Source organism: Etheostoma spectabile, chromosome 17 (assembly GCF_008692095.1).
Source record: "Etheostoma spectabile isolate EspeVRDwgs_2016 chromosome 17, UIUC_Espe_1.0, whole genome shotgun sequence".
NCBI lineage: Eukaryota > Metazoa > Chordata > Actinopteri > Perciformes > Percidae > Etheostoma > Etheostoma spectabile.
The window spans coordinates 5,144,219-5,155,974 of record NC_045749.1 but is presented as its reverse complement, the minus strand read 5'-3'; the positions used below and the strand labels follow the sequence as shown (position 1 = coordinate 5,155,974).

At 38.9% G+C, this 11,756-nt stretch overlaps 1 protein-coding gene across 1 annotated transcript in view; it reads right to left on the bottom strand.

The window, feature by feature from the left end:
• Nucleotides 1-1,948: 1,948 nt before the first annotated feature.
• Nucleotides 1,949-11,756, bottom strand: part of arhgef33 (Rho guanine nucleotide exchange factor (GEF) 33) — a 14,941-nt gene continuing 5,133 nt past the window's right edge. The window contains exons 4-17 of the mRNA XM_032540502.1: nt 10,876-10,997; nt 10,525-10,610; nt 10,272-10,391; nt 9,449-9,575; nt 8,472-8,604; nt 6,677-6,784; nt 6,175-6,267; nt 5,782-5,930; nt 5,584-5,673; nt 5,277-5,455; nt 3,873-4,330; nt 3,556-3,780; nt 3,249-3,391; nt 1,949-3,119 (exon numbers count right to left, since the gene is read on the bottom strand). Of these exons, the coding sequence (XP_032396393.1) occupies nt 2,990-3,119; nt 3,249-3,391; nt 3,556-3,780; nt 3,873-4,330; nt 5,277-5,455; nt 5,584-5,673; nt 5,782-5,930; nt 6,175-6,267; nt 6,677-6,784; nt 8,472-8,604; nt 9,449-9,575; nt 10,272-10,391; nt 10,525-10,610; nt 10,876-10,997 (2,163 nt within the window). The 3' untranslated portion in view covers nt 1,949-2,989. The remainder of the gene's footprint in view (nt 3,120-3,248; nt 3,392-3,555; nt 3,781-3,872; nt 4,331-5,276; nt 5,456-5,583; nt 5,674-5,781; nt 5,931-6,174; nt 6,268-6,676; nt 6,785-8,471; nt 8,605-9,448; nt 9,576-10,271; nt 10,392-10,524; nt 10,611-10,875; nt 10,998-11,756) is intronic.

The following is an 11,756-nucleotide window of genomic DNA, read 5'->3' as shown; positions in this document are numbered from 1 at the left end:
ATCGTAGTTTTTTGGGGGGAAAAAAGGATCACGCATTCATTTACATTAGGGATCGGTTGATCTGAAACATATATTTTACATTTTTAAATGAACATTTTTATGGCCAAGTTTAGATAGTCTACCTCATATGTCCTAGATTAAAAAAAAAATCTTATTCTAGTCTTATTCAAAAAGACAGCCATCCGCAGTGTATAAAGTTAAAGGTAATCAAAACGTCTTCTCTAAAACTCTTGTTAAAATATCTTTGTCCTCTCCGTTGACATATGTAAATGATCAGAAGATGAGAAATTAATACAATTTACTAAAACACATGAAGACCAAATGAATGAGAGATTCTACTGAAAACAACTTCTTCTTTTAGGGGTTTCTCTCTTTCCTGAAATACCCAATTCCTTTTTAGTTATCATATATCAAGCCTAAGTTAAAACTCATCCTGTATCATAGCTGTGGGATTGAATGCTGCTTCCATAGCTTCTAATGTTGCTGTCATAGACATTAGCTCAATCTATGTATATTCCCCTGAAGCAGATGCCAACATGGCCTTCCGTTGGGCTAAACTGTTAAAGTCCATTTTGTTTTATGAGCTCAACTACTCCTGGGTCAAATAATGTGTGAAAATAATTCAAAAGGATTGTTTGAAGATAATGTACACATGTGATATGTTCATTTATTGAATGTTAAAAGAAAGCATAGTAAATTGGCATTCGGTTCTTTATGGCTCTCACAGTGTCCGTGTAGTAAACCCCATCTATCTGGTGCTCCGGGCAGATTAAAGCAAACACAGATGAGGTATTTCCAAAAGCTGTTTGATCCTCCCAATATAAAACAAAACACAAAAAAGCCTCCTCTGTTCTGTCGCTTTTGCATCACCTTTGTCTTTTGTTTTCACAATGCAATGCACACGTTATAAAATGTATATAGTGTAAAATAAAAATGGGTTTGTTTTACATACTGTATAATTGCCTATATTTTGTTTCAGAAGTGTAACAAATTTATGAGATGACAGGTTAACACATTAAAAAGAAGGAACTCAAACATTTGGGGTCTTGTGGTGTTTATTTTTGACGGACAGAAGAGTTTAAGACATGTTGACACGGGACAAATGAACAAACTGATTTATGCTTAGCTGCTTTGCTTTCAGGGTCCTGCTATTGTACATTCTGGCTCATTGTCACACTCACTGTCATGGCCAACTGGGACACTTGAATTGAACAGATATTACAATTACGTACATATTATTAGCAACACATTTGATTTTGTCTAATAAAAAAGGGTGTTTTTCTTTAAGAGCGCTGGCCAACCAGGTAAAAAAAAGTGATGCGTTTATTTAGAGCAGTTTAATTACTGATCCTCATTTTAGAGCTAAACAGGGCCAATTCCAAAGTAAACACACACAATAAAATTGATTTGAACCTGATTCCAGGTCCAGTTTATATCAGTTGCAAAGCTGCGTTTCCAGGTCAACCTGCACCATCTATAGGCAAGAAAACAAATGCATTTCACTTTTTTGTAGTTGAGGCTTCATAATTTACATTTTACAAATGCATGATGATTATTTCTTCAACCAATGATACTTACTGTAAGCTCCCTTCTCTAATGGTCAATGAAAGAGCTTAATGTTGTGCACGTGTTCATATCTTAAAGTATAATAATAAAAGAAGAACAATTCAAAAGCTGATTTTTTTGGTGCTTTATAACCACAAGCTGATCTTGTTTTACTGTTGAATATTTTAATACCCACTAAAGGATAGTGTGACTCGATAATGTTCCCTCTTTCTTTTATTTGAGCGAACCGATTCTTGCTTTAAGGTGGCTTTAAGAAGTTTCCATTTCTAGTGATGACCAAACCGCTTGTGGAGAATCTGCAATCTGCTGAATGTGAGTGGGTGAGTGTTCGAATTAATTTAAATGTTTTGTAAGTGTGTGTTAAAAAAGCTACAGAATCAAATTAAGTGTTAATGGTGAATGACTGTAAGTTATAATCAATTCATCCGCTGATACCTAGAATGATAATAGCCCATTCATAACAACATGGATGTCCAAGTCAAGTCCATTTTAATTCGTATAGCTGATTTTAATAACCCACTGATTTAAGGAAAAGGAACCAGCTTTTGTCATAAAATTGTCATAAAGAAAAACATTGAATGTTTTCTTTTGAAACCAAATGCACAAAATATGTAACAGCTTAGGGTTTTTTTCTCCTGAGTATATGCACAATATAATCATTTCTGGTTATGGCTTAAGACTTTAAGCAAACTGGCAGACAAATGTACAGAAGAAACGGGTGTCAGAGCCGGTTAAGGGGTGAAATAGTAAAATGTAGGAATAGCACTCCTGTTTAGAGCGCTATTCTCCCACAATGAAAGACAAATCTGTCAATATCAAACTCTAAACACTTCAAAAGAGGCTCTATATTAGCTTTGCACAGATTTGAAAAAAGGGAAACAAGGAGTTCGTTCACTGAAAAATATTTTTGGAAAACTGGAGGCAGAGCTATTTACAGTATGGGATGATTGTGTCAAACTATGTCCTCTAGGACACATTTGTGACCACCTCTTCATTAACAAAAGGTCTAATTTGGTCTGCATAGTCACATTTAATCTAAACTGACTCAAAACACATGTAACCTAAGAACCGTATCCTCCTGTGTCATTTTGATGTGGGCAAGTGTTACCAGACCCTTACTAAGACTATTACTATTACTTCTTACTAAGACTAAAATGTTACGCACTGTTTTGTTGATGAATGGCGTCCATAGCAATGTCAAATGCTTTTCCTCAGTATAAAGGCCAAGGGCAGGATTTTGTCTTTCAAATAAAACTTACATTTATATTTGGAAATGATGAAAGGAAATGTTGCTTAGCTAAATTGCTTACACATGTATAGTATTTATATAGCAGTTGTAAATTTAAAACAACCTCAGTTTGTACCTTAAACTTGTATGTATTACACTTTCTAATGGTTCAGTTGGTGTGTGATAGAGTGGTGTTCATACAGCTGTGCCACGGTTTGTCTCCAGCTGTACCAGTTTGGGATTTTTCCCCGGTGTCTCATGTTCACCGTTGTTTTGGTTTTCTTGTGTTTTCTCACCTCCCTTCTCTTTCTTCTCATCACTGCTCCTGTTGGAAAGAAAGCACAGAGGTCAGTTTGATTCTTCCATGTCAGAGTGTCCATGGACTTCCCTCTTTGCACAATCAGTCAAAACAGCTACAGTATCAAGCCATCCCTGTGCTCATTTCCATTCTTACTTCTTCTTGAAGAGTTTCTTGAACGAGCTCCTAAAGCCTCCTTTGTCCTGCTTCCGACTCCTCTCGCTGAATGGGGTGTGGTTATTCTCCTCTTTCCCGCCTCTCCATTTTGGCTCATCTCCCCATGATTGGAACCCGGAGTCCTGGTGGGGTTAAACACAACAATAGATTTATTTCAATTATGGTTTGACTACATTTGGCACCATTCATTCTGTGCTCAATGTTCAACTGACACTGTATGTTCATAGGGGCGGACAGCTTTCAGGTAAAGACATATTGATTTGTTGCCATATTTGCTAAAACCCACAATGCTGAGCAGCCCATGAAGATCATCACTGTGCTTGTCGATATCCACTCTGTTCCCCAAGGGGCTGTGGACCTTACGGGATGGGGTGGGACACCCCTTGCTGCCCTTACTGCCCTGGCGCTCCAGCTTGGCATGGCTTCCCAGTCCCAACCTTTGGGGGTGGTCTGATAGAGGACCACCATCCAGTCCACTCACTGTGTTGTCCATCTGCAGACCGTTCAGTGACTAGACAGCAGAGAAAAGATATTTTTACACATTTAAGAATCATTTTACTATAGAATCTTTCTCTTCATGTGCATAAGCACATACATGCTCACCTTGCTTTTTTGCTGGCTGGCCTGAAGAGGACGATGCTGATTGCGGCGCATCAGTACAGTTTCATCTGGCGATACACATCCTCGGTTGGGCAGTTTGTAACCATTCCCATGGCTTCCATTATTGCCAAAGACATCTCGGGTTGTTGGCACATTGGCTGCCATTACGTGATGTGATGCTGAAGGGGCTTTGGGGCACCTTACAAAAGCAATGTCAATAGAGGAATCTGAAGAGGCAGAGGAGCAGCGATCGAACATGGAGACATCATGAAGAGAACTTCTGTCCTCTTCATAGAGGCTCTCCATCCCTGGAGGGTCTGGAGGGAGAAGGAACTCTCCGAGGGCATCGGCCAAAGCAGAGCCTGGTTGAACCTGACGGAAGTCTGCCGGTCTGGAGGGCAGATGATGCTGGCATGACATGGACCTCTCAGATGCTTCACTCTCTGGGATACTGCCAAGACCTGAAAGCCAAAGATTGGTTCACTGGTTGACCGAAGGGGCAGTGGCCCCAAAACATGCGTTAGTTGCATGTTGGTTTCTGTCAAATCCGTATATTGGGATACATAAAGCGACATGAAAAACCTAAACAGAATAATTACAAACAGGTCTACAAAGCCCAGGTGCCCATGCCAAGATACTGAGTGTACCCTGTCTTGTTAAGACATTACATCAAGGCCTGTGTCTTGGACTTAAGGGATTGATGATTTTAGTAAGCATTTGCCAGAAAATGTCTGATTTCACTGGGGGTTAGACTTTGACATAAGATTTTTTAAAGTCTAGTCTTCTCCTATTTCTTGTCACAACACTATGTAAAGACTTGGCAGGTCTTCCATTACCAGGGTAGACCAGGGTTAAACCCCTGCGTTGGCAAGCAGCCACCTTGTTGTGTTCTTATCTTAAGCAAGAGACATAATTCATAACAACATTACATTACATGTCATTTAGCTGACGATTTTATCCAAAGCGACTTACAATTGCTAAATAGTATTTCAGAGGAGCAACAAGGAGTTAGGGGTCTTGCTCAGGGACACATTGGTAAATGTAACACAGTGGGATTCAAACCCTGGTCTTCCACACCAACTCCAAGTATGCTACTTAAAAAGTTCAGTATGCTTGATAACAAGTGTTGTCTGAACTTGTCTATAGGTAGCCTAAGTGGTTATGCCTGTCTCAAATGGCCATATTTGGTTGATAGACGAAAAGCCAGTTGTCATAGAGAGAGACAATAAATCAGCTGCGTGAATTGGGCATGTGTGTCTGATTGTGAGATTCACAATAATAAAAAAATATGTGTGTCAGAAGCGGTTTGACAATCTGACAAGCACTTAATTTGAATCACAAGCCTACCAAATAAAACACCCAGCATTCTTGGAAAGATTATAATTAGAAGTTTCTGTGAACACAGACCTGTTGGTTTGTGGCTACGTGAGTCCAGCTCAGGGCTGAAGAATTGGAGCTTGGAGGGCCACTCTGTGTCATAACAATGAGTTTCAGGTTCCTGGTCGCGATCCCTATCCTGGAAATGATGAGACTGGATCTGCTCAAGGAGACGCTGCTTGCTCAGCTTCACCTGGTGGACATGTTCTCTTTAAGGGATAGATGATTCATATGAGGATTCATCAACAGTTTATTATGGCAAAAGACTGATAAATCCAATGTATGCTACCTGCCTAGCAACAAATAGGAAGGTAGTTAATAATGTAAAAATACTCACAACATGGCACTGTTGCAAGGGTACGGTGAGCCAATGTTGTTTCCTGGAATCCCACTTTCTACTGTCTTCAACAGCTGTTTCATGGTAGACCTGCAGCGCAGATCTTATTTTGTTAGGTTCAAACAGTGGGAATATGTCTTGTTTAACATCGTACCTGTAGGCATGGTACGCTATTTTTTGTAGAGTGTTAATACTGACCTCTTCACCTCTTTGCGGTTGTGCAGCAGAAGCTCCTGGTTGTGCTGGAGGAGGTGGTGGTACTGAGCCATGAAGGACCTGAACTGCTGGATGCCCACCAGCAGCAGGTAGTAGTCTGGGTGCTCTATGTGTGTCTGCCTTAGCAGCCCCTGCACAAACACATATATACAACTTACTTATTTATGTTCACACATTTTTGAGCATAACTTGTCTTTAGATTCATCAGCATCAATGAGATATTAAACAGTTTTCTGTTTCCACTCTTTCTTCATGCATCAATTATCTTTTTCAATATAAAGTGCATGGCATTTTGTTACATGTATGAAATGTGCTTTATGATGTTTGAGTTTAAATTGACAGTGTATGGCATTTTAAAGTGTGCCTTAACCCAACCTGGAGCAGGAGCAGGTACTCAGGGATCCTCTGAACCGGCTGTAGGAGCAGAGTGTGGAGGGAGGGTTTGGATTCATCCCCCATTATTTCACTCTGATAGATGTGCCATGCAGCCAATCAGGATGAAAGAACAAAACCAGTTAGTATGGCAGGTACAGTATAATCAAATTGTCTTTATTCAGCTGTGTCTTTAACTACGGTACACAAACAGGGCTTGATATTAACTTTGTGGGTTACCAGCCAAAGTGGTTTCTACATATTTAAGTTACAGCCACTCAAGCATTTCTGAGTGGTTTTGGATTAATAGGGATGCAGTTGTTGGTATTTTAAGTTTCAACATATTCTGAATTACCATACTGTCATGTAATGTTTTTAAAAATATTAGGATTTCTATCCATCTATCTATCTTTTCATCTCTTTACTGTCTTGTCCTCTTCATGTCATATCATAGCCTATCACATCACTTCCTGTCCTGATCTCATCTGGTCTCCTTTTGTGTTACCTCCAGGAAGGCAGACGATTTCATTGAGGTTGAGGCAAGCATGGTGACGACTGACAGACAGTCTGGAAGCTCCTTCAGGTAGGACACATAAAAGTCCAAGAAGTCACTCTGTAGGAGGACAGAAAGAAGAAAAAGTACAGAGAGACGTCAGGCCATGTCAGGCACCCCCGAGTACTTGGTTTGGTGGTTCACTTCCACTGGCCACCCTCCATTTTCCAAGCCAAGAAACCATACCAGCACAATCTATCATCTGTAGAACCTCCTCTAATCCACCTGAAATGTAAGCACAAACTAAACGAATTACATTTTAGTAAAAAACCATTAAGAAGGCAAACTATTACAAAAGTCCAATAACCATATGAAGACATTTCTTTCAAATAATAATATTTTGATAAGTTTGCAATCAGAGGATTCCTTATATTTGATTCTTTTTATTTCTTTCCTGCTGTTTTCGTTCCTTAAGTTCTCCGGCTATCAGTGAGTAAGGACCATAATGCATTGTAAAGCTGCCTTCATTTTTTTCTAAATAGTAGGTGTTCCTACCAATTTCTTCATTTCCTCTTATTCACTCAGAGCCAGTTAGCCACACATTGGCTTTAATAGAATAGACTCATCAGCTTTCAGGGGTTTGGCTGCCACTAGCCCCCTCCTAATATTACTAAACAGTTCTTCTTAATGTTGTTAATATGTTAATTGATGTTGTCGTCTTTGTTGTCATGTACCGTGTGTCAATTTCTTGCTACTGCAGCAAAATGAATCGCCCCCTGGGGGACAAATAAAGGTTTTGATTGATTGATTGATTCTTTTAACTTTGAATTAAAGGATATTCGATTCTTGATATCCACACATCCCTGGAACATTTAGATTTTTAAACTTCTTGTGGCAAAGTGAATTCACAATTTTGTCTGAGAGGAAGTCTCCTCAAATAAAAATGAAAATCCTGAAGTGCACCCAAATGTTTTTTTTTTTTCTATAGAAATAACTTTTTACATATAAAAATCGTAACATTACATCACCATTCAGTGTCAAAAATACCAGTGTGTGTGTGTGTGTGTGTGTGTGTGTGTGTTGGTGTGTGTGTGTGTGTGTGTTTGGGTGTGTGTGTGTGTGTGTGTGTGTGTGTGTGTGTGTGTGTGTGTGTGTGTGTGTGTGTGTGTGTAACACAAATCACTACTACAGTGGTAACACAAATCACTGTTGTTACTGTACTACATCTGTTCTCCAACTGTCAACATGGCGCTGCAGGGATTTGACATTTCTTTTACTGTCCATCACAGCTGCCAAAGAGGTTTAGATTCATTATAAACAGCCAGTCACAAGACCAAAATATTTGACCCCTCCACATTAAATAGCCTGGAACAGCACCGTGCATTGTCAGTAGGAATTTTTTAATTTACAAGCAAACAATCTGGAGGTCCTCATGTTTTGTAGATATATCCTACAGAGATTTATCCTTCTAGAGAGTTTTGTGTTTGGTTATTGTTGCTGGTTAAACTTTGTGGTCATTTTGTAGGCTGTGGTTTGGGGTTGTTGAGTTTCATCAAATTTTGATTCCTTCATACACTTTGTCAACAGTGATTAAATTATTTCAAGAAAAAGTGCAAAGAAGTGAATTAATCTGTTGCACAAGCTGCTCAGCCTGGACTGCATACAGACATTGGGGCAGCAACCCGAGCCAGCACAAGCATCTTTATGGGCTACTGTCTTGTAAAGCATTTTGACCTTACAAATTGAAAGTTGGTAAAATACACATAAAAATGACTCTCTATATTCAAAATTTGCATTTTTGATTTACTTCTTTGCTGGTAAGCCTCATAAACACATCTCCCATGATGCCTTGCCACTGGCTCTTGAGCACACGCTCCTGGAGAGTGTGGAGGAGGTCAAGGTGCTGCTGGATCAGAAACCTCAGCGTGCTGGGAAACGGACTGAAGACAGCGACAAAGAGAGAAGAGGGTACACAGAGAAAACAAGGCACAGCATGGTAAGATAAGAATAAAAAAATATTCTTGTCTTGCAGAAAAATTACTTGCAAAACCAACATGTGAAAATGGTTTTAATGCATATTTTTGTAAAATTTCATTTTTTCCTTCAAAATGTGAAAATTGTTTCAGTTTCCAGAACCAGCCCATATAATGAAGTAATTGCAAACTTCCTTCATGTTTGACCTTTTATGTAATATACTAAACTGTGTGACAATTATTGTGCTATCTTATGTGACCGGCAGCAGGTAAATCAGATTAAAACAAATGCAATCATTAGGACCCAATTCAGCATTCAGACCTTTTCATTGGCGCTTTTGGTCATTGGGAACACGTGTGCTGAAGCAGTGATTACATTAGCAAGCTGTATAGAGTCTTTTCTATAAGAGTATCCTCTCTGTCTCAATGGTGTTTATAACCTGATTTTATTTAATTTGTTTATTTCCTGTTATCCATTCACTGTTAGCTATGAAATTAGATCAGGAGCCACACCTGGAATAAATGTGTGAGTGTTGTTTGTTGTACAGGTGTAAACTATATTTATTAAGTTTATGGCTCACAATATAGAGAGATATTTTTGACATCAGATAAGTATGACACTGATAATGTATGTACTTATTGTTTAAGTGAGACCTGTCTACAGAGATAAAGTATTAAATTGCCTCCATTTTTTTGTTGTTGTTTCATTTCAATTAGGTGTGTTTTGGATGTCCAAGTAAGATTTTGAGAAACGGGCCCTTTTTGTCAAACTGAATTTGCTTGTCTTTGTGTGTCTGCACTGTATGCTTACCGTTTGTCTTTGGAGGTGAGAGCTTCTGATCCATTAAAGGAGATGTTGGCCTTCAGTAACAGCGACAAGTGGGACACATAAATTCTCTCTGACTCCAGCAACTCGAGAGCGACTCTCTGTCTCTTACCTGCATACACAGAGAGACATAATATAAGACTAACACTATGTTGTGGTTAACTAAAACTACTTTTTTGTCATATGTAATTAAATAAATGTTCAAGTCAAGGGAAAAGTCTGACATTTTGGAAAATTATACTTCCAGTACACTTTATCTGACTTAAATCTGTCATTTCAATTTGAGACTGGAGACAGTTAGCTTAGCTTAGCATAAAGACTGGAAACAGAGGAAAACAACTAGCCTGGCTGTGCCCAAAGATGTAAAAATCCACCTACCAGTGGCTCTAAAGTTAATTAAATAACACATGTCTTGTGTGTTTAATCTGTACAAAAACAACTTTTAAAAAAGACAGTTCATGCTGTTATGGTTACTATTTAAAACTTCAAGAACAAGATATTATGTTAAGTTTTATCGGTGAGCTTTAGATGTCCCCTTGTTTCCAGTCTGTATGCTAAGCTAAGCTAACTGTCTGCTGGCTGTACCCTTACATTTAATGGACACACATGAGGGTGATATTGATCTTCTCATCTGGTCTCTGGGCGAGACAGTGAGAAAGTGTATTTCCAAGTGTATTGGGCATGTAATGTGTATGTAGTGGCATTACTGAGCAAACTGTGAGTAGTACTAGTGACTCGTGTTGGTAAATGAAAATGGAAGTGCAGTGGTAGTATTATCACTAGTTGCATTAACACACATATTTCTTACTGTTTTCAGTTTGGCTGTTGGCGGTCTCTGTGTCGTCTCTGCTGTTCTTCCTCTCTCCCCACGCTGGAGATCGAGATGGACAACCTCTCTGCTGCTGAGCCTCCTGTTCAGACGTAGAAGCTGCAACACACACACATGCATATGCATGCATGTAAGTGAATGGCTTTTTATAAGTCTGTTGTTTCATTTTCTTCACTTATGCTTCTTCCCTTCTAGTTTAGTGGATAGACGTGACATTCACACATAGACTCACTCTGTGTGGATGTGCTGCTCCTCTGTGGTGAGCTGCTGTTTGGCAGACTGGAAAGGAAGTGTTGAATAACACTGAGGTCTGGCTGGCTGGGAGCCGAGTAAAAAAGATAAAAACAACATATTTAACATTTACATATTTAACAAGTTACACAACATAGTTCAGCTCAACGGCACTTTGACATCATTAGTAGGCATTCTAGAGGTCTACACATTCTCTATAGACATAATCAAAACAGCAAATAAGTGAAAAGAGTGTGAGATTAAACATGATTGTAATGTATTTTTGTGGATGAAGCAAATGTGTTCATATCTACAGTACATCGCTTTTACATATGTTCTCATGTTGCCCTACCTTTGTGGAACAGAGATGATATCTCTGGTGTTTTCTGACTGAAACAGTTCTATCCTCTTCTGCACCTCCCTCTGTCTGCTCGACACATCCTTTATGTGGAGCAAAGCCACATTGAGCTCCTCCTGCAAGCAGATTATACCAAGGAACTGCATTAGTGTCAAGACTGAAAGTGCCAGTGCTATGTTTTACACTGTGAGCTGCCAGGGAGGATTTGGAGGGAAATCTGCTGGGAGCGGAGCAATGAACGAATAAAGAAGATAGCATTTTTCTTACAGACCAACTAGAGTTATAAGACTATTACTAAAGCAGGTGGGAAAATCTCTTTCAACACGGAGAACTTCTTAAGTGAAGCCACACTTCACTTAACAAAAATTGTTAAAAAATGTTTGGCTTAATGGGAAATGTATTCTAATTGTCACTAAACCTAAAGAAAACAGTTCTGTGCAACATCTGAGGTGTGGGGATCATAGTAAATACATACACTTAAACACATTTATTATATTAATGGCATGTGCATGGATGTTCAACTTTAACAATCTTCCATTATATTCCACATTGCCATCAAAAAGAATATACCATGATGCGTCATGTGAAAGTAAAAAAACTCATGTTATGAATGAATCACCCTTTTGTGGTTTAATTAAGTTGGTGTATTTGTGTCTGTGCAGATAAATGTAATAAAAAGAAAATGGTAAATTCCACAAATTCTACAACATAGGAGGTGTACATGTCAGTATTTCTTGAGCAAGTAGTCTGAAAGAGTTGCCTTCCTATCTAATAAATGAAATTGGTTTACAGTTCCAGTCAGATGTTCCAAATTATGTTACAGCGGCCTCTCCATCTCACCAAGAATAGGCTCTGTGTGTGTGTGTGTGTGTGTG